General features: G+C 38.3%; 1 protein-coding gene and 1 long non-coding RNA gene across 4 annotated transcripts in view; one reads left to right on the top strand and one right to left on the bottom strand.

Moving 5' to 3' along the window:
* The window catches only part of LOC129530153 (uncharacterized), a 40606-nt gene extending 38177 nt beyond the window's left edge, over positions 1-2429 (top strand). The window contains exon 3 of the long non-coding RNA XR_008675700.1: positions 2378-2429. This is a non-coding gene — a long non-coding RNA (uncharacterized lncRNA). The remainder of the gene's footprint in view (positions 1-2377) is intronic.
* A 554-nt stretch (positions 2430-2983) lies between these two features.
* P2RY10 (P2Y receptor family member 10) lies at positions 2984-21343 on the bottom strand. Of its 3 annotated transcripts, none has more exons than XM_004064441.5 (3): positions 21196-21343; positions 18809-18857; positions 2984-6204 (listed from the first exon to the last, which is right to left on the bottom strand). In XM_004064441.5, the coding sequence occupies exons 2-3, from the start codon at positions 18844-18846 to the stop codon at positions 5172-5174; spliced, it is 1071 nt and encodes a 356-aa protein (XP_004064489.1). In that variant the 5' UTR covers positions 18847-18857; positions 21196-21343; the 3' UTR covers positions 2984-5171. The 3 variants fall into 3 exon arrangements, with proteins under 3 accessions (XP_004064489.1, XP_004064488.1, XP_063559355.1); XM_004064440.5 differs by lacking the exon at positions 18809-18857 and adding an exon at positions 14338-14480 and having other exon boundaries at positions 2992-6204; positions 21196-21341; XM_063703285.1 differs by lacking the exon at positions 18809-18857 and having other exon boundaries at positions 2992-6204; positions 21196-21341.
* Between the last annotated feature and the right edge of the window lie 1912 nt (positions 21344-23255).

Below are 23255 nucleotides of genomic sequence, written 5' to 3'. Positions count from 1 at the left end.
TGAACATTTCCCATGAAATTCATTGTATTATAGTAATACATAGGCCAGTAATACAATGTTAAACATATGAGTTCTGAGTTCCAATTTTTAGAGTTGAAAATCCTGACCTTGGCCAGGCACGGGGGCTCACACCTGTAATCCGAGCACTTTGGGAGGCCAAGGCAGGTGGATCACCTGAGGTCAGGAGTTCGAGACCAGCTTGGCCAACATAGTGAAACCCTGTCTTTATTTAAAATACAAAAATTAGTCAGGAGTGGTGGCAGGTGCCTATAATCCCAGCTGCTTGGGAGGCTGAGGCACAAGAATAGCTTGACCCCGGGAGGTGGAGGTTGCAGTGAGCCAAATGATGCCGCTGCACTTCAGCCTGGGCAACAGAGTGCGATTGCAAAAAAAAAAAATAAAATCCTGACCTTGTCATTTATTAGCTGTATATTCTCGAACAAGTTACTTAAACTATCTGTACTTGTTTTTCATCTGGAAAGTGGGGTTAATTATAGTATCCACCTCATGGGGTTGTTTTTAAAAAAATCAGTATGATGATCTGGCCGGGTGTGGTGGCCCTTGCCTGTAATTTTAGTACTTTGGGAGGCCGAGGTGGGCAGATCACCTGAGTTCAGGAGTTCGAGACCAGCCTGGTCAACATAGTGAAACCCGGTCTCTACTGAAAATTTTAAAATGTAGCCAGGTGTGGTAGCACTTGCCTGTATTTCCAGCTGCTTGGGAGTCTGAGGCAGGAGAATTGCTTGAGCCTGGGTGGCAGAAGTTGTAGTGAGACGAGATCGTGCCACTGCACTCCAGCCTCCAGCATGGGCGACAGAGCAAGACTCTGACAAAGAAAGAAAGAAAAGAGAGAAAGAAAGAAAGAAAGAAAGAAAGAAAGAAAGAAAGAAAGAAAGAAAGAAAGAAAGAAAGAAAGAAAGAAGGAAAGAAAGAAAGAAGGAAAGAAAGAAGGAAAGAAAAAAGAAAGAAAGAAAGAAAGAAAGAAAGAAAGAAAGGAAGGAAGGAAGGAAGGAAGGAAGAAAGGAAAGAAAGAAAGAAAAGAAGGAAAGAAGGAAAGAAGGAAAGAAGGAAGGAAGGAAGGAGAAAAGAAAAGAGAAAGAGAGAGAGAGAGGGAGGAAGGGAAGGAAGGAAGGGAGAAAGAAAGAATGACAGACAAAGAAAGAAAGAAAGAGAAAGAAAGAAAAGCGAAAGAGAGAGAGAGGGAGGGAGGGAGGAAGGGAAGGAAGGAAGGGAGAAAGAAAGAAAGAAGGAAAGAAAGAAAGAAAGGAAAGAAAGAAAGAAAGAGAAAGAAAGAAAATAAAATTAAATTAAATATGACGATCCATATAAAGTTCCCCTCACATGGTTGGATTGAATAAATGATAGCTATTCCTGTTGTATGTTCCTTATTACTCATGTGTCTGTCTGTGAAATTATCTAGATAGTCCAAATCTCAGAATGAATGAGTAAACAATAGTGTTTACTTGCCAACGGGCTTTAGCCCCTGTTATTATGTCATATCATTGTTTCTCAAGATCTGTATAAGCTTTTTTATCTCCACAAATTTTATGATCCATCTTGGCTCACTTCACCACAGCAAAGTACAAATTATATACCTGACATTCAAGGTCCTCTATATTCTTAATTTCTAACTTTTACAGCCTTGTTAATTACTGCTCCTTTCTGTATTTCTAGCCAAGCTATCATATTCAGTACTAGGCACTCCTTAGCTTTTTTTCTCTTTCCACCCTTAACACAGAAGGGTTTCCAATAAGAAGGCTTACTCTTCCTCTATATTTATTGCTGATATGGTTTAAATGTTTTATCCTCCTTAAAACTCATGCTGAAATGTGACCCCTAATGGTGTAGGTGGGCCTACAGGTAGGTGTTTTGTTCATGGGAGCAGATCCCTCATGAATGAGTTGGTTCTGTCTTCAAGGTAATGAGTGAGTTCTCACTCATTTCATGCAAGATGTTTGTTTAAAAGAGTGTGGCACTTTTTCTTCACTCTCTCTTGCTCCCTCTCTCACCGTGTGACATGCCTGCTCTCCATTCACCTTCCATTATAGTTATAAGCTTCCTGAGGGCCTCGCAGGAAGCAGAAGCTGGTACTACTTGTACAGTCTTCAGAACACATATTTTATAAGGTTAATTCATTTGATCAGTGGCAAATGTTATACCTATACTCTGTGGTAGTATTTAAAGCTTTTGTATTTTTATTTTTGTGGGTACATAGTAGGTGTATATATTTATGGGGTTTATGAGATGTTTTGATACAGACATGCAATGTGAAATAAGCACAGCATAGAGAATAGGGAATCCATACCCTCAGGCATTTATCCTTTGAGTTACAAACAATCCAATAACACTCCTTTTTTTTTTCTGCTCTGTCACCCAGGCTGAAGTGCAGTCAGTGGCACAATCTCAGCTCACTGCAACCTCCATCTCCCGAGTTCAAGTGATTCTCCCGCCTCGACCTCCCAAGTAGCTGGGATTACAGGTGCGCACCACCACGTCCAGCTAACCAATAACACTCTTTAAGTTATTTTAAAATGTAAGGAGAAACAGTATATCCAGTCTTGCATAAATGGCATTTAAGGTCATATAAATTGTTGCAAAGGTTATATTTCTCCCATTTTTGCTAAATTCTTTCCCATTTTTGCCAAAACTCTCAGAAGTTTAAACAGTCTTTCATCAGTGTTATGAGATACTGAATGGGTTCTATGTGGATTTTGATAAGTGCTTTGCAGAGATTCGGGGGGAATGTTTAGCTTTAGTGTTGACTTTTTGAAAAACTAATTCAAGGATGTATGTTTTGATGTCTTGTTTGTCTCAAATTGTGTGCCTGTGACAAGCATAGGAATAACTGTTAAAATTGTTGTTTATTGTAATACCTTAAAGCAATTTCACGATTTCTTGCACTGCTATGCCATCAGCTGAAGCACTGTCATCTTTTCCTTTGACATTATGTAAGATATCCCCTTTAAAATGAAAGAACCAATAGTCGATTGCTTGAATGTTTTTATATTTTTATGTTTTTCTCTCTCACCACATTAGAGATTCACATGTCAAAAAAAAGTTCAAAGATTCCACTTAAATGGTAGTCAAAATAAAAAGCATGTTGTTTAATTTGCCAACTATTCCATAAATCCTGTGCTTGAAGCACTACCTTTTATCAACCACTTGAAAGGAAGGAATATGAAGTGTGACTCTTGAGGATTGCGGTTCCATTTCTCTACAGACATAGCAGGGTGTGTAGTTCCAAATGGGTTTCTTCCAAAGTCATCTCCTCAGAGTAGGACTGTCTGTGTAGTCATTCTGATAATGTTGCCATTAACTACAAGCACATCTGAAAACCCTCGTAAGGAAGTGCCATTAGATCCATATTAATAAAGTACAAGGAAAACCAGTTTAATTACTTTATAAATGCATAACTCTTTCTTTTCCCAGTGAGAGATCTTTTTAAAAAAATTCTCCTTTTTTTGCAATTCATTCTTCCATAGTCACTCTGTTCAAATGAATATTCTCAGAACTACTTCCTTTCTCCTCCCTTCAATGCTATGCTATTTATATTACAAATGTCTATGCTATTTATATTGCAGACATAAAAGATAAGAGTGATGAGGTCAGCTTCATAAATATCAACCTGATAAGCTGAGGGATTGTTCGTATTCAAATTCTTTAAAATGGTGCTGAAACAACAACCACAACATTTGAAAAAAATAAGATAAAAAGATTGTCAGAAAGAGGACACACACTTTTCTCATATTTATGATGGATAATACTTTCTGTTTCTAATGCAGATATTGTCAATTACACTCACAGAAATCTTCTTAAAAGTTTCTAAAAAACAAATTTGTTTACAATATTATATAGCTATATTTAGGAAAAGTGAGCTTAGGTGAACTCCACACAAATTTCCAGGTTTTATAGAATGTTTATCACTCCATAGGGTTTTTTTTTTTCACCTACTTATGAGGTTTGTAGGACTTCTATCATGCCTTAAAATGTACATTTTTTAGAAATAATGAACTATTTGAGTTTTCTATACTCCTTATCATCAGGATTCTCTACCTTGGAACAGTATTAGGACAACGCATCTATTTACCACTTAAGACCTTGTGGTCTGAAGCTTGACATGGCAAACCCACAACCCACAGATTTTTTGGAGAATTCCAGGCAAACCATGTTGAAATGGCCTTGATCTCATGTGGCTTAGCTTTAGTCTGTCTTCATCATTGAAAGCTAATTTAGTGTAGACTTAATAAATGTAACAACAATAACATGAGCATATATGGTGTATTATACTGGACCAATTTTGGCTAACCACTGTTGATCCTGAGGCAAATTGCTTAACCTCTCTGAAGTTCCATTTATTCATTTGTATCGGCAACTTCCACAGGTTTATTAGGAGGGCAAGATGAGATGTTATGTGTGGAAGAGTGGGAAGGGGGTGAGGGATAGAAGACTACAAATGTGGTGCAGTGTATACTGCTCGGGTGATGGCTGCACCAAAATCTCACAAATCACCACTAAAGAACTTACTCATGTAACCAAATACCACCTGTACCCCAATAACTTATGAAAAAAAAAGAAAGTGCCTAACAAAGTGACAGCCGAGAACACAACAGGCACTCAACACATTTTCAAGGAATGAATGAATTTCCATGCCTTTTCTTTAATAACAGGCTTGTGGTCCTGAAATTTATGCACATATTGCTTCAATTCTTCACACTGTCTTGCCTGTTAGAAAAATTTACCTGTTAGAAAGATTAGACATTTTACTCTCACTCAGAATTTAAGGTCTTTATATGAAAGATTTTTTTTTTTACATCTAGGAAAAATTCACATATTTACTGTGCATTATTAACAATAACTTACTTATTGAAAAAAATTTAAGGTAAACTATTCAACTTTTATTTACATCTGTAAAAACTTGATCTAGGTTTCTTAAATAAGAAAGTGGCTTGAATTTTAAAGAGGAATCAGGTAAATCTATTTTCTCTTCCTCTCTCACGTTTTTCACACTCTGCCTTCACCATCACACCCCTGTTGACTGTGAATATTACACAAAAGTACTTATTTCTGTTCTTTACAAGGTTCAATTAAAGAAATTGGTTGACAATTCTGGCCTTTGGAAAAAGACAAGGAACGTAGGTAAACAAAGGCGTAATTAAAGAGATATCTTAATTTTAGCCAATCATTGATGAACCACTCTCCTTGCTCATGAGGCGGGAGCGGGTCACAGAACTGCCATGGCGGGATAGTTGGTCACGAAACTCTGAAGCCATAAAGTAATAAAGAATTGGATCCAAAAGGCAGCAGAGACTTGCAAGGCACAGGCAAAAAGGGTGGAAATACAGTGCGATTCGGACAACGGGACAACTGCTAATGATGGTTTCCTTTACCATGGCGTAAAAAATAAAGTTAATATGATAGGGAGTGAAGCAGATGAAGAAGACTGCAGCACACATGAACACCATCCGCAGTGCTTTCTGCCTCTCACTGATCCCTTGGAAAGCCATTGGTGGCTGTCTCAAGGATATAGTAGTTTTCCAGGTACACCATGCGATGATGATCACTGGGATCACAAATCCTGCAAGCTCAGCAACTGTAATCATCCCGACCAACGCAACTGCATTCATTTGCTTGTATCCAAGATCAGCAAAGCAGGACTTGTTGTTGTTTAAGTCTGTGCTTCTCAGGATGGGAAATGGCAAACAGGCAGTCCCCACAATGATCCAGATGGCAGCACTGATGCCCACATCGTACCTACGCTTCCAGTCTCTGGCCCTGAAGGGCTTGAGGAGAAAAAAGCACCTTTGAAGACTGATGCACGTCAGGAAACAAATGCTGGCATACATGTTGAGATACTTCAGGTAGAAGCAGAGCAGGCAAAGGGCTCTCTGGAAAGGCCAGTGGTGGCTGATGTAATAGTAAATCCGGAGGGGTAAAGATAATACGTGAGCAAGGTCAGCCACAGAGAGGTTGATCATGAAAATGATGGCTTTATTTTTCTTGCTGATGAAGCGGCACAGAACCCACAAGGCTGCACTGTTAGCCAGAAGACCAGGAATGAATATGAGGATATAGGTGGTTGCATAGAGGGAGTATTGAAATTTCACATTAGTGACATTACAGTAAATCTCAGCAGTGCTGGTACTGTTGCTACCCATCTTGAATGTTTCAGTGTATTTGTCAAGGTTAGCCATGGATTTATGGTTCCTGCCCAAAGTAAAACAAAATAAAGAGTATAATGGTTAATTAGTTCTTTAGTTAACACCTAGATCTCTCTTTTATACTTACAGAGGCACAGACTATTAGAATTAGAAGAGACATGTTTACATATAAAGAATGAGAGTCTCAAGGAAAATATAGTAATGATCCAAAGTCACCCAATGTAACAGTTAAGGAACCATAAAATTGTCCCACAACTTCCCCCCCAGATTCTCTAAGTTGTATTTTGCAGGCTAAGATGTCTTGAAATGTTAAATCTTTTATTCTGACCACAGCAAAAACAGCATAGAATTCGATTATATTTATTTTGACTCCAAATTTGTCTTGTCCAAAGCCCTGGTTAGAATAAATACTGCTCACTCCTAATTGCAGTAGTAGAAATTTAGCCTCACTTTTTAGGTTCCCATCCCTGTCCTTTGTCTGCCATTTTGCTCTTTGGGTCCTGTCTTCTTATCTTGGAACCCCATCACTTGAAAAATTGTCCTGCCTCCTTAAGCCTGCATTGTCAGTGTCCCGGCTGATCTTCAAGACCTGAGAATGTGGCCTCATTATTCTATCATAATAACTTGTGACTCTAGGTTATACTGCAGTTTGTCTCTCTCCCTAGGCTTGGGTATCCAAATTTACATAAAAAGCTTTAATAATACGTGAATTTAGAAGCTAAAATAGAGTATTTTCCTTCATATAATCTTGGAGGGGAAAAGACCAACTCTACCTCTAAGTAGAATCCTGTATTGGTGTGGCAACATTCACATGGCATATTATCCAACAGTCACAATACTTTGGGCACTAGCAATGCTTGTGGGCACTAGCAATGCTTTGGGCACTAGCAAAACAGGGCCATTGAAACCATTTTTGAAGACAGTTTAAAATGTAATGCTTTCTTTATTCATTAAAGTAATCATTATGAAGAGATTCCTTCTTTTTTGGACTTCCTTAATCGTATTTTATGATTTAGTATGGTTTTTATTATGTGTTATATTAAGGTATAGAGAGAGTAGAGTAATCTTTAGAGATTATCAGAGGCTAGGCATGGAATTATGCTGATTGCCTGCAGGTAAGAATGGTAGGAGAGCAACAGATTCCTCATTTTGCTTTAACTATCTTGTAGAATTTCAGACTGGGAAGGACCTTTGGAAATCATCAAATTCACTCTCCACATAATATAGATAGAAGCAAGGCCCAGAGACAGGAGTTTATTATGGCCACACAGCTATTAATGGAAGATCTGAGACTTGAAATGGGAGGACAAGGGACCTTGCTTCCATGCACACCCTTCTCCTCATCTTTGTTTTTCTCCCCATGACAAAGTTCACAAACATACCTTCTGTGCATATTGCAGGAATGTTTACTGTATTTCGAGCTAGAAGTGGAAAAAAAACAATGTACTGAGGTTGTTTCTCAGATGGGGAAGGGTTTCTGTTGTTTATTGTTTTTGTTTTGTTTTGTTTAAAGTAAGTTTACAAAAAGCGAAGAAGTAACCTGGTTTTAGATTCTCCTCATGAGTAGCAGAATGGCTTCCTGTCATATTAAGTCCTGCTCCAGGAAATAGAGCTGTGCTAACAAAAACAGAGCCTCAAGTGATGAATTCACAGATAAAAGAGTGTGGCTGTTATGAGCTGCTGTTACTGTAAATAAAACTTTTGCTTTCCCCCATTCTATTCCATCTCCCTATTTGCCCTCTTATTTGTGATACGTCTTAAACAGTCATGCAGTCATCTTGCTTATGTATGTGTTACTTAGAATGGAGGGTGGAAGGGACTCTCACAAATGGAAAGGCAGGAAATAATTATCATGTGGTGACGATCAAGGATGTATCCCAAAATCTGTAATGGAAGTTTTCAAGTGTATTTATTTAATTTAATTTTCACAACTGTCCTAAGATGTAGGAACTATTATCACCCTACGATCTAGATGAAAAAACTGAGCTTCAGAGACATTCAGTAAATTGCCTTAAGTAGCAAAGCTAGAAAATGGTAAAGATAGGATTTACTATCATTCCTGGCTTGCTCTGAAGCGTGTGGTATTTCCACTATGCCACTTTCCTCTCCCTGACTAGGAGAGACTACTTAGTAGAATTTGGCTGTCTTAACTATCACTCCACATGCCTTTGCATGCTCATAGCTTAGCTCCCACTTATAAGTGAGAATACCTGGTTTTTGGTTTTCTGCTCCTGTGTTACTTCACTTAGAATAATGGCCTCCAGCTCCATCCACGTTGCTACAAAAGACATTATTTCGATTTCACTGTGACATGTGAAGAGCACATTGTGGCAGAACCATTCTAATCCCATAGTAGGAACTTATATAACACTAGAATTCGTCTAGTTGGACAGTCAGAATAGAAGTAAACACCTGTCCCTACTTATGCCACACTGTTCCCACCCTACCACCTACTTTGATTTTAGTGTTGGCACTGTTTCTACTATCAACTATTGTCCACACACAGGCAGTGAGAGAGCAAAGAAAGATCCATCAGTGCATTACAATTTCAAGAACTAAGAATTGTTCATACCCTTACTCTCCTGCAGTCACACTTCCACTTTTGCACTTAAAAGAAATGGCTATTTGTTTTAGCTTCACTCGTGCAGAAAGTTTCACTTACAAAATGGGCATGTTCTGTTCACACCTCCCTGTTAAATAACAGAGCCCAATTATGCCAGAACAGCAAGCTAGAGGTCAAGTTTACACCTTTTTTATTTTTAAAATGTGGGTTCTTATGCTTCTGCAATTCACAGTTCATTGTGAGCGTAGAGATTTGCATGGCTTGTTTCCAAAAACCTCTTTTTTGCTTCAGACTGAAGGGAAGGTAAGAAGGGCTTTTTTTCCCCCAAATCTTCTTAGTGACCATTAGATGTAAAATCCCCGTGATGAGGAGAGGCAGAAGGTATTTATTTGGGGTTGAGCAGAAACATAGACTCTCTTAGAAGGAACACTTAGCTTGCTATGGACAATTGTGTCATTTCTGAAATATAAGAAAGGAGAAGCTAAGAAGCCACTAACAAGAAAATCCTGGATGGAAGGACTAAAATCAGAGTATATTCCTTCTCTCTGTTCCCTCACTCCATCCCTCTCTCTCTCTCTCTCTCTGTGTGTGTGTGTGTGTGTGTGTGTGTGTGTCTCTTTCTCTTCCTCTGTCTATCTATGAGTCTGGCTCTATTGTTGCCTACTTGTGGGCAGTTTGCTCCCTTTGTGTTGCCAATTTCTCTCCCCTCCAATCTGGACATATTCTTGGTTCCTGTCTCATAGGGATGTGGGATTGGTGATTCATTCCTGAGTCTGTGCTTCCCTTTTCAGTCAGTGACCTGACTCCCCTCCCAGACACTCAAGCTAGAAATTAGGGAGTAATTCTGACCTTTGCCACTATATTTCCTCCCATAGACAATAAAAACCCAGAAAACCCAGGTAATTCTTCCTTCCATGTAAAATCCTCTCTAACCTATCTCCACCTCTACTGTCACCATCCTAATCCAGGCTGCTGTCATCAACCCTATTGGCTATTACAACAGCTCCCTTACTAAACTGTTTACATTCCAGTCCTTCCCCTAAAGTTCATTCTCCATACCATGTCTAACATTAACATTAAGTATGACTACCACTTATTTAGGGCTGCCTTTTATTTACAGGCTAAACACTTTATTCATTATCTCATCCATCCTCACAGGAGTCCTATGATTATTTCCACATTGCAGATGAGAAAATTGAGGCTCAAAGAGGTTAAATAAGTGGTGCTGACGTCACAAAATTCACATCTCTGGTTCCTTTTAATCTCAATCTGTGGGTCTAAGAGACCTTAACCACTCACTCGATCTAGGTAATCCTATACATCATTACACACTCTCACACTCTCTGTTCTTTCTCTTTTTAGCATCAACATTTGTAATTTAGGGTTTTTTTAAAATTTGTTTGTTGGTTATTACCCTCACTGTGCTCTTAAGTCCATCAGTGCCACAAAAAGATCTCCTTTGTTCATCACCATATAGCCAGGACCTAGCCTAGTAAGCATTCAAAGAACATATAAAAAGTATAATTGAACTGAACTGCTTAAACAATAGTTCAAAGTTTCTGTTTAGAAGTATTAAGCATAAATTAAAGACCTTGATATATCAACTAGTACATTTCTGATGCCAACTATTTCCCTAAAATGTTGTCTTCTGACTTGGGCTTCTCCTATCAATATTCCCTGCACCTATCCTTTTCACCTCAGAAAAGCAATACCTGTAGAGACCTGAGAAAAGAGAAAAGAAATCAATTTAGAAATCACAGGTGGTCAGACATATCCTATGGGTAGAAACTAGCACAGTCCAAGGTCTCAGGGTACCATCAATACTATTATCTGGACCTCAAGAAAAGGACAGTTTCATGATTTGCTTTCAAAGTTATCTCAACCTTTTATTTTTCTTGGTTGTCACTCTGTGAAGGAAATCAGAAAATGACTTGTTATCCACCTACACATGGGAGTGAGGAGGCTGCCTCTGTAATCACTAAAGCTCTCTGCATTTGAAAAGAAAACATAAAGGGAAATAACTCTATTTACTTTTCCATGGCTTTTTGAGGACTTTGGCTGCTTTAAAGCCCACACTCAATCAGCATATATTCAATAAGCCCCATCCTATGAGCTATTTGCTAGGTTCTACGGAGAATATAGAATCATCCACAACGATCTGTGTCCCTGAGAAACTTCCTATCTTTTAAAGGTGAAGGAAATAAAAATATTTTACCCTAAAATATATTTCTTTAAAATATTTTGAAATGATTGCCTCAGGGCTCACAGACTGAGGTGGGGAAAATTTGCATTTGCAAAGAATCTCCATTAATGTAGCCATGCCTCCCCGTTCTATGCTTTTCTCAGATCCAGGAGAGATTGAGCCTGACATCTTTAAAAGTTGGAAAAGAAACATTTACCATCTGTTCTCTCTGACAGAGGTCTCATCTACAACAAGGCCAACTCTGTTACCAAGCCTCTTCCTTCCTTCCTCCAATAACTTGTCTTGCCACCAAAAACTGTTTTTGAACATACTCTGAGTTCACATTTATTCTGTAATTTCAAGATGGTATATAAGCTTTTCTTACCTATTGGGAAATTGAGTCTTCATTCTGAAGGCTCATGTGTATATACTTTAAATAAATTTGTATTCCTTATCTCATATTAATCAATCTGCCTCATGCCAGTGATTTTGTAGCAAACCCTGAGAGGGCCAAGAGCCTATGGTCCCCATAGGGGTAACATTTAAAAATCTCTAACATCACAATCAGTGAATAGCAACAATTGAAGTGAATGGCACAGGTGATGAGAATCCCTCATGTTGGCACAGCATCATTCCTGTGAATTAATTAGGAGAGATACCAGTACTATTTTAGCTGCTAAAGATAACATATAGGATTTAAATAGAACAATGGATACTTCAGGAAATGTGAGGTAAACTTTAACTTTATCTCTTACCTCACCACCATCTTTATTTTTCTCTCCACCCCATCCCTGTTTTCTGCCGCTGATGGAGAGAAAAATAAAGAGGGTGGCTGGGGAAGAGATAAACTTAAAGTTAACCTCACTTTGTCTGAATTATCGATTGTTCCCTTTAAATCCTAGCGACCTTTCAAAGGTGAGGTCAAGTTGATCTCTTCAAAAATTCTCCATAAGCATGACCGTTTTTACTGGTTATTATTAGTATAATTCATCTGAATCTTAACAGTTTGTGATTTCATCCAAGTAGACATTCTGCTATGTGGGTGTCCTATATGCTAATTGCAAAGATGATGGAGTGGAATGGGAAATTCCAGAGAAAAATAATCCATGGTTGTTGCCTTCAATAAGTTTACAGTCACATGGGATAGCCATAAGTAACTAACCATAACGGATTTCAGAAACATTTCATGAAAGAGGTAACGAAGACATTTCTGTGGAAGCAGAAATAAAGCCTGCATAGAACGGAAAGATTGGAAGTCAATTTTTTAATAAGCAGTTTTGGGAATGGGCAGGATTTTGGAGAAGAAAAGATCGGAAAGGTTTCCAGGGATGGATAAATAACATCCAAGGTTTCCAAAGTATAAAAATGAATGATATATCGAAAGGAAAAATAATAATTCTATCCCACCTGGTGAATAGGATAATATGGTGGGGAGGGTGAAATGGGAGGTATGATTGAAGGAAGGTAGTGAAAGGGAAAAGAGACTCTAAAGGTAGATGGGACCGGGTCATGAAAGATTTTTAATGCACTTCATGATGAATCATCAAAGGATTCTGTGAAGAGATGCGATATCACCATACTTGTGTTTTAGAAAGATCAGGCTGCTGGCCAGGTGTGGTGGCTCACACCTGTAAACCCAGCACATTGGGATGCCCAGGTGGGTGGATCGCTTGAGCTCAAGAGTTTAAGACCAGCCTCGGTAACATGGTGAAACCTCATCTCTACAAAAAAATATAAAAATTAGCTGGGTGCGGTGGTGCTCCTATGTGGTCCCAGCCACTCAGGAGGCTGAGGTGGGAGGATCGCTTGAGCCAGGGAGACAGATGTTGCAGTGAGTTGAGATTGCACCACTACACTCCAGCCTGGGTGACAGAGCAAGACCCCGTCTCAAAAATAAATAATACTTTAAAAATGAATACATAAAAAATAGAAAGGTCACGCTGGCAACCATGTGGAAGATGAATTGAAGAAATGGGACACAGGGAATCCAAATCACTTTGGGAGTATGTAGGAAGACCAACAGTTGAGGTTTGCCTGTGACTGAGGGTTTTTTGGGACATAGTATTTTCAGTGCTAAACCTGTGACAGTCCAAAGCAAAGGGAATAGTTGGTCACCCTATTAGATTAGAATTTAAAGTAAAAGTCAGATATGGAATTGAGCAATTTTGGACTGCTTGAGGAGTCAAAGATGATTTCATTTATAAAACATGAAATGTTATAAAAAACGTATCGCAGTTTTGCACTTTTCCAAAGCAACTTCATATGCAGCAACTAACAGCATTCACTTCTGCTGATAATCTGAATCCATTAACCTATTTCTTATTCCAGTATTTTTCAATTTTGTACTATCTGCCAACCCTCATCAATTCCTAACTCTTCAAATGGTTTTCTTTCTCTAACATAATGACTGAGCTTCACTACAAATTGCACTATACTAACTTGCACCATACATTTCCAGAAACCTTCAATATCTAAATGCTTCCATTTCTCCTAGTCTCACATAGCATCCTCCCTCATCTTATTTCCTCCTGTGTCTAACCCAGATTAAATAGTTGGCCAAATTATCCACTCTTACACAAGAATACACAACTTCTTTGTTCTCCATTCTCCTGCTGCACCAGCCTGGCAAGGCCCTAATCGCAGGTTAAGTCCACAACAGGTTTTCTTTCTTACTATCCAAATGGCTCAATTATCCTGTTGAAATACTAATGTGTATTTGAAATGGCACAAATGGAAATTAATGATCTCCAGTCTAAAATTATTTTCCTCTACCCTCTTTTTGCATGAACCTGATTAGTATCTTCTCCTATTCCCATGGTGGCTAATCAGCCCCTTTTCTATTCTGCTAAAGCTTCTTCCTCTCTCTCCTGCTCCCCATCCACCACTTTTCTCAGAAGACTATTTGTTTTAGCCCTCAGCTCAAAGAGTAAATTGAGATTATTAGGTGAGAAGAAATCAACTTCATCTATTGTCCTTTTCTAACATGCATAATTTTATTTATAGCAGCACTCTTCTTACTTCCCAACACAGCTGTCCTTCCTGCTGCTCAAGATGAATTATCACACTCTTCTAACCTCCCTCAGGATTCTCTTTCATTGATTGTGCCCTTTCACTCCTAGAAAATCATGGTTTTCTACACTCTCAGCTAGAGCTTTTTCATCAAGTCTCTCCAACTCCCAAAGTAATTTTCTTGTCTACGCACCTTATTCTAGCTCTTTGTTGCCTTCCTGCCCTTCTCTCCGTAGTTGTTTACACCAGTTTTTTTCTTTTCCTCACTTTATATACATTCTTTAATGCACTTCAAGGTGGCATACATGTCCCCACAACCTCACTTCAGTCAGTACTTCTGTGGCTTTGAATTACCCAGAAAGAGGTGAGAATAGAATTCCCAGTGCCTCCAATGCCAGCCTTACAGAAGTAATTACTCTTGGTACCTCTAGTTTGAAGTGCTCTGTTCAGGGTACATGCTTCCTATTCCAAAGGTCAGGACCATTAAAAGAGTTGCCTTTTCACTTGAAAGAAGGGTATGTTGGTGAGTGCCAAATCCTGAAGGAAATGACCAGCATAGAGTTTTAACCTAATAAGAAAAGCAGAAAAATCAGCCACCATCTCTGAAATAACAGGATTCACTTACAAAGTGTGTCTCTAAATACTATACAGCCATAAAAAGAATGAGATCATTTCCTTTGCAGGGACATGGATGGAGTTGGAAGCCATTATCCTTAGCAATCTAATGCAGGAATGGAAAACCAAACACCACATGTTCTCACTTATAAGTGGGAGCTGAATGATGAGAACACATGGACACATGGTGAGAAACAACAAACATTGGAGTCTGTTGGGAGCTGTTGGGTGAGAGAGAGCATCAGGAAGAATAGCTAATGGATGTTGGGCTTAATAACTAGGTGATGCGATGATCTTTGCAGCAAACGACCATGACACACATTTACCTATGTCACAACCCTGCACATCCTGCACATGTACCCCTAAACTTAAAATAAAAGTTGAAGAAAAAATAGAAAAAAAAACAAAAATCAAAGTATGGCTCTAAAGATGTTCCTGATAATAAAAATGGCACGCACAAAGTTATGACTAAAACTCCATCATATTCCTTTTTTACCTGGAGCCCAACTCAGAGGTCAATATTTTACTTCTGTCTCAATATCACATCTCAACTCCCATTTTTTCCTTACATCGGGCAACCCTACTCTCACTCCCCTCTTCTTCGAACTCCTACTGAATTTATAGGCTGCACTGTGAGAAGGTGAGACTACAGAACATAGGCACATATTAGCAGAGCCTTAGGCATTTTTACTTGTAAAGTCTCTCCCATGAAACACTCTCCTAAACAACAGCCATAATCTTTCTCCTTTCTGCTACTGAAGAAAATGTGGTCAAAGCAAGAATAATAAGGTTTTAGTCTAAGAAATCTGAACACCTAAGAGCTTTAAAGAAGGCAATCCAGCTTTCTTTTTGAAATCCAACAGGAATCCCTTAAGCTTAATTAGGAATTTGATCACTGAAAACTTTATTTTGTGGAAACAACTAAATGTTTTCTCTGAATACAAAGGTATGGAAGGTCTTTAAATATGATTCATTGGAGCTGAGCCCAAAATCTTACTAGATACTAATAACATCTACCCAAAAGCAGCTGCTCTTCCCAACCAACTAGCTCAACGTTGTGGTTTTCACAAAGTTACAGCCAAACTGAGCTTATATTATTATGGCATCAGAATTTATATTAGTTTCCTAAGTCCCAGTGAGGAAATTTCCACATCCTGTCAGTAACTAGCTAAGTGTTATTCACGTTACCTCTAATCTTTGTAAGAATTCTGAGTTAATTACTATTATACTCCTTTACAGATTAGAAAATGGAGTCTCAGCAGGAGTAAGTGACTTTCTGCAGTCAGAGTTATGATCTCAGCTGTAATAAGGCTTTTCATAAGCCCAGAAAGCTAAAGTTATTTTTAGCTGAATAACTTATTATATGGACAGAAACATATTTTAAAGTGGTATTTCTGTGGATAAGACTGTTCCTCAGAGATAAAAAAGCTATTGTTTTCGGTTCTAGTTCTAGCAGTTTTATGCATATGCACTATGCATATATGGCAAATTGCTGCCCACCAGGTGTCAGGATAGGATTATATCAAAACCAACGTTCTTTATGGAGTTGTGCTTATGAATTCAAATTATAACAAATCTGTAGATAGAAGTAATGGAACAATTTCTTTACAACAGGAGTGATCTGAATAGGACAAGACTTGCTGTAGGATACAGAAGACTCAAAAGCAGTATAATATATAGAAAAGTGTACTGGATTTGTAGCTAAGATACTTGGATTTCAGTAATATTTAAATACTCTTTGTGCTGCTCTGATACGCTCTTTCCCTTCTGTGAGTTTCATTTCCTCATTATTAAAATAATATGATTTGAACTAGATGACCTTTAACTCCCTTCTAGCTCTCATTTGGCATGATTTCATGAGAATTCCCCCTCTGAACCCTGCTCCTAACTAACATCATCACCATTGACACTGCCACCATTTATGCAGCTGGTACCAACTCCATAAATCTTCACTCTCAATCTTCCCTGTCTTTTCACCACTCATCAGTAAGTCACTGGCACCACTAAGTAAACATGTTTATCAAATTTACTTCTCCATTTTATTTGATGCTGAAGCCTGTCTGTGGGCTTGTCATCCTAGGAGGGGAAGAAAAAATTAAACAGAGAAAAAAAGTTGCTGATGGGGGCCCCTCCCACTCTCTAGAGGATAACTTTTACATGTCATCTGGAAACTTAACTTGCTTTGCCTCATCTTACCTTTTTCTTTTATTTTATAACCACTAAATTTCACATGAATTATCCAAGACAATCTGATCTCCATGACCCCAGTGTTCTTCATTCATCCAATTACAACCAGAACCAAAGAGTAGCAGCTAGAATTGGAAACTCTGCTGTTTCCTGAATAAATCTACATCAACTCCAAATAAGCCTGGTTGACATCAGATACACACAAATTTGGACACATTCTGCAAGTATAGACATTTTCTTCTGTTAGAGGAAGTGAAAATTATTTTTATCCTTAAAATGAATTAAAGCAATTAGACCATTAACAAAACAACAACTTAAAGTTTGAGTTTGAACTTTCATGCAGGAATATGTATTGGACTTTCAATCATTTAGGAAGGCGGCCTAATTAGATATCATTTTTGCAGCTGTGGCAGCATTTTAAGGGTGGAAATAATCATGTTCTTTGGAAGACCTGGTATCATATCATGTCTCAATTGTCGGCTCTCTGGCCTGAAACAATTCACTTCATATCCCCGGGCTTCAGTTTCCTCTTTTGTAAAATTAGAATGGTTCCTGCCACATAATTTGTTTTGAACATTAAAGAAAAATGTGTCTGAAAATAATAATCCGAGTAAACAGACAACCCACAGAATGAGAGAAAATATTTGCAGACTATGCATCTGACAAAGGACTAGAAACTAGAATCTACAAGGAACTCAAACAAGTCAGCAATAGAAAGAGAAATAATCCCATTATAGAGTGGGCAAAGGACATAAATAGAGATTCCTCAAAAGAAGATATACAAATGGCCAACAAACACGAAAAAATGCTCGACATCACTAATCGTCAGAGAAATGCAAATTAAAACCAGAATAAAATAGCACGTTACTGCAAGAATGGCTATTATTAAAAAGTGAAAAAAAAATAGATGCTGGTATATATGTGGATAAAAGAGAAAGCTTCTACACTGCTGGTAGAAATGTAAATTAGTACAACTTCTATAGAAAACAGTATGGAGATTCCTTAAAGAGCTACAAGTAAATCTACCATTTGATACAGCAATCCTACTAATCACAATTGCAAAGATGTGGAATGAATCTATGTGCCAATTGACTAACGAGTAGATAAAGTAAATGTGGTGTATATACACTATGTAATACTCCTCAGCCATAAAAAGGATCGCAATAATGTATTTTTGCAGTAACTTGGATGGAGGTGGATTCCACTATTCTAAGTAAAGTAACACAGGAGTGAAAAATAAAAAAACAGATGTTCTCACTTATAAGTGACAGATAAGCTATGATTATGCAAAGGTATACAGAGTGATATAATGGAATCTAGAGACTCAGAAGGGGGTGGGTGAGACAGGCTAGGCATAAAAATATTACACATTAGGTACAATGTGCACTACTCAGGTGGTGGGTGCACTAAAATCTCAGAATTTACTGCTATATAATTTACCCATGCAACAGAAAAAAACACTTGTAGTTCAAAAAATATTGAAATAGAAATGAAAAAAAGAAAATGTGTGTAAAAGTACCTATTTTCATGTCTGATACCCAATAAGTATTAAATAAATGTGAGTTCATTTCCTCTTTATTTGTACACAGAGTCATCTCCAAGGGCCTTTGGTTGGATCCTGTACATTTCTGGATTTAGAAAATCCCCTAAGAAGTGTAGTTGTAGCAGAGGACTAGAATATCTAGAGCAGTAATTTTTAAAGTTAAAGGGTAGAAAATAAGTGTTACTTGATAAAACATATTCCTTATTATAACAAATATATTTGGAAAACAAAATAAAAAATGTCATTATTGTTTCTACAATACAAACTGTGAAAGTACAGATCTACAAAATCCTCTTAACTGTTGGGCACTTAGTACTTGAAAAATGTCAATGCGATGGAGCAGATTTTTCTACAAGTCCAGGGTCTGGTCCCTAGGAAGGCAAGTTCACAGTAACCTTGTAGTGAAATGTTTATGTTTTTAAAAGGGAACCTTGGGTTTAAAAGATTGAGAAATGCCCACTGAGTGTCATTGTCACTGTGGAAATAAGATTTCAGAAAGTTTTATCTTTTTTCTTGCATTTTCTCATTTTTAAAAAAGGGAAATTACTTACAAAGCATTTGCCTGTAGTCTAAAAGTTGAAGCTGTCATGACAACATTACCTGAAAGAAATATAATGGCAATTGGGAAAGGATACTCAGTTCTCTTGGAGATCTGAACTACATTTCCAGAACGTCCTCTCTAGATAGATTTCCCTATTATGGCCCCATTATTCACCACTCCATAACATTTAACTATTCTTAGGTATCTAACAGCCTAACTCAAATCATTGGATTGCTAGGAAGGAAATTAGGAACCATCTATTCCAAGCCCTCTCCCATTATAATAGATGAGATTATTGAGATGCACAGAAATGAAATAACTCACCGAAAGCCACACCAGTCATTGGCAGAACTTGAACTATAACACAGACTTCTGACTCCTTATGTATTGATCTATCTATTTGATCACTCTACCTGTGATGTATATGAACTGATACTAGGAGAAAACTTCCCCACAAAATATACTGATCTGAAGAATAAATAAACCTTTTTGCCAAGAGCTTTTAAAATAAATCATAGACCCCCGGGAAACCATTGCCCTGATTGTTAGCACTTTTAGAAAGTCTCATTTTACTATAAACAGCTCTGTTCTCTTTGCTTGAGCCATGACAGAGAGCTATAGTATAGATAGGCGGCCTATCTTTTTTTTTTTTTTTTTTTTTTTTTTTTTTTTTTTTTTGAGCCAGAGTCTTGGTCTCTCTCCCAAGCTGGAGTGCAATGGCACAGTCTCAGCTCACTGCAACCTCCATCTCCCGGGTTCAAGCGATTCTCCAGCCTCAGCTTGCCCAGTAGCTGGGATTACAGGCACCTGCCACTGCACCCAGCTAATTTCTGTATTTTTTAGTAGAGACGGGGTTTCGCCATGTTGACCAGGCTGGTCTCGAACTCCTGACCTCAGGTGATCCACCTGTCTCGGCCTCCCAAAGTGCTGGAATTACAGCGTGAGCCACCAAGCCCAGCAGGCTGGCCTGTCTTTTAAAACCCCAACTCACTTATTTCAAACCAAAACAACCCATAAATGTGTTTATTCATTTGATGTCTTCAGATTTGAGTAGTCTGTACAACTTGAACTCTACAACTTTCCCAGTTGAGCCCCAAAATAAACTACATTTGGCCAAAGAATCTGTGTTCAACAGGAACCATCGTAAAAACAATTGCCCCAAATGTGTGATCTGATTCTGACTGTAGTTTACTCCATTTTCCACCTCAGTATATCTGCATATCACCTACTTTCATAAGTGATTAATTTTACTGTGCTGCAATTGCTAAGAGATAGATTCTCCAATTAATATACATCATAATGACTCCACACATCCATTTGAACAACTGAAATAAAAATATTCTTACTTGCAGGATTCTTGGAACTGAGCCTACTCCCCTGGAAAGCACAGCCAAATCTGGTATCATTCTATCCAGCCTTATCCTGGTTCCAAATGATTTGGCACAGTCTCCCTTCAGGGACTCCTTAGCTGAAAGTCTCCTTTTGATTTAGTCATCTTAGCTCAGAAGGAGAGAGGTGCTAGTATTCAGAGTAATAGCAATAATAACTGAAAAAATGAGTGCCTCACTCATGGGCTTTGCTATCCAGCAAGGCTGAACTTCGGTCAAAATTAGCTTTCAAAGGATCAAGGAACCACTCTGACCAGACTATGAAGTCATCTGGGATACTTTCTCCTTTCCTAACCTAAAAAATGGCAGGGTCACAAATAAATTTACAGTATTCTCTGGGAGATGCAAACTGCTGTAGGAAAAGGCAAACATGAGTTTAAAGACACAGGTCCTAGATCCACCTATACCACTAACAAGCTGAGTGAACCTAAGTGTCTTCACTTCACTGGCTCTCAGTTTCCCTGACTGTATTGTGAGGGATTTGGATCTCTATGGGCCCTTTCAGCCCCCAGAATCTATTATCCTGCTTTCTACTATTTGTCTCAGTATCTCTGAAAGCTAAATTTTCCAAAGCAAGGATTTTATACCCAAAAATCTTCCTTCACGATGCAGCTAGATAAATTATACACCATAAAAAATTAAATTGACTTTTATTGGCCGAATATGTCAAGTTGTCCCAATGAGTCTCACTGAATATACTCTTCTTACCACTTTGTGCCATCTTCTCTGGTCCCACTCTATAAAGAGCCCTCATCAAAGAGTGAGCTGCATCACAGACTCCATGCTCCTGGCATAATGAAGAGGACTGATGGCATTAACGTTAACTTTGGACTCTGGTCAAACTCAACAGTAATTATCTTTGCTCCTGTTGTAAGATGTCTGAGATGAGAAACCAGTGACAATTTTAATACAGACACTGGCCCCACATCCACCTCTGTTCTGATTTTTATGATCACACCAATCTTCCCACATGAAACCACCAATCCCCAGGTGCTAGGCATTAACTTACCCTGGAGCTTAGCTGGGATAAGCACTCTTGTTTCTTTGCAGGGAGCAAAGGGTAGAAAGCTTTACTCTGGCGGCATGGATCCTGCTCCTAACTGACACATTTGTTGTTGAAAGAGGAAGTTGAGTTTATCTGGTGTCTCACCACAGAAACCTTATTTGCACAAATGAAAGGTAAGTCCCTTGAGCAAATGACGTTACTCAAATTTTATTTTTTTTATTTCATTGGTGCAGAGAAATTCAAATAGCAGGGAGTCAGAGGCTATGCATACTCACACAATGGCTATATAACAGCCTTCCTCACCCTATCTCCTTCCTTGACAACCGACATATCTAGATTTTCACTGATTCCAGTAGGTTCCATGGTAAGATGAAATTTTCAGGAAAATCTAAAGAGTGTTTACCTAGTAACAAGAAAGCTACAGCTTGTGCAAGCCTGAGGGGCAAAGGCTGAGGAAACCTAAAAAATACAAGTCAAAATTAGAAACAGTAGAAGTACCTTTGCTTAAGCTGTTCCCTCCATCTGGAGTGCCCCTCTCCCAACCCCTTCATCTCGAGGCTCACAATTTAACACATAATTTCATTATTTTTGTATATTTATTATCCCTTTACTAGACTGCACACTGCTCGAGGGCAAAGATCATGTCTGATTCATATCTGTATTCCCAATTTGTCCAGCACAAGGCATTTTCATGAATTGTTATTGAATGAATACATATGGGAATTAATAAATAAATAAGTGCTCAAAGAATGCATGAATAAGTAAATGAACATTATTGATTACAGGGTCTCCCTCCAGTGTACTAAAATTCTGGTTTTTATGTACAGTGTATATGGGGCCTTCAAAACTATGTGAATACAGGAAGATCATACACTTGAGGACTACAGTGTCAACTAAGTCTGAGAGTAGTTTTGAGAAACGAGGTTTAAAATGCAGCACAAACCCCTGTTGGCGTGTAAGGGAAAGAGAAGCTGACAGTATTGGAAACTAAGAGCTTGGGATGATTGACGGAAATGTCATAACTTGTGAAGACTGGCATCATCCTGGCTGATGTATGTCAAATGAAACAAGTTTAGCCTTTCAATCCCCTTCTTAATTTTGATTTCAAATGTTTATTCAGCTCCTATCTTTTGTTAATTTAGGTTTCTGAATTGGCATCCCTACTGAAAAGAGAATACACTGACAGACCAACACACATCTCAGTCCATTTGGCAGTTGTCTTCCTCACTATGGTTAGTGTGAGCCAGTTTTCCTAGGGTAAGATTCTTCTCTGAATAAACAAAAAATTCCAGACCTGTTGAGCTTTGAAGGCAAACCCTGGGATCCAGAAATACAAGAAATCCTTTTCATACAACTTGCTATCATCACCACATCCCAACTTTATTTCACAGACAAAACCTTCACATTGCGAGAAGGAAGCCTACCAGCTTACTTCATTTCTGTCTTGCACGCAAGCAGCCTCTTCTGTCACTGACCCTAAAAAGGGAAGAAAAATAAAACCAGAAGTCAGTGTCCCAATTCAAATGAAAAATTTTAACTCAGGTAAATTTTGAGTGTTAATTATTGATATGGTTTGGCTCTGTATCCCTTCCCAAATCTCGTCTTGAATTGTACTCCCATAATTCCCACGTGTTGTGGGAGGGACTTGATGGCAGATCATTAGAATCATGGGGGCAGTTTCCTCCACGCTATTCTCCGGGTAGTTAATAAGTCTCATGAAATCTGATGGTTTTATAAGGGGTTTCTGCTTTTGCATCTTTCTCATTTTCTCTTGCCACTGCCATGTAACAAGTGCCTTTTTCCTCCCACCATGATTCTGAGGCCTCCCCAGCCATATGGGACTGTTAAGTCCAATTAAACCTCTTTTTCTTCCCAGTCTCAGGTATGTCTTTATCAGCAGCACGAAAACAAACTAATACAATTATAATGAACAAATCTGTGGAGAAACAAAGCAAGCTGATAACCTAACGGTCATCTCCAATTAACTTTTAGAAGAAAGTCTTTTTGTTACTAGGTACGACTTATGGTTTACAAATCATTATAAACTAAAACCAAGTAATAAG

The sequence above is a fragment of the Gorilla gorilla genome, chromosome X, assembly GCF_029281585.2.
Source record: "Gorilla gorilla gorilla isolate KB3781 chromosome X, NHGRI_mGorGor1-v2.1_pri, whole genome shotgun sequence".
In the NCBI taxonomy this organism is placed as follows: Eukaryota; Metazoa; Chordata; class Mammalia; order Primates; family Hominidae; genus Gorilla; species Gorilla gorilla.
The sequence above is the reverse complement of the archived record's forward strand: the minus strand, read 5'-3'. Positions and strand labels throughout refer to the sequence as shown.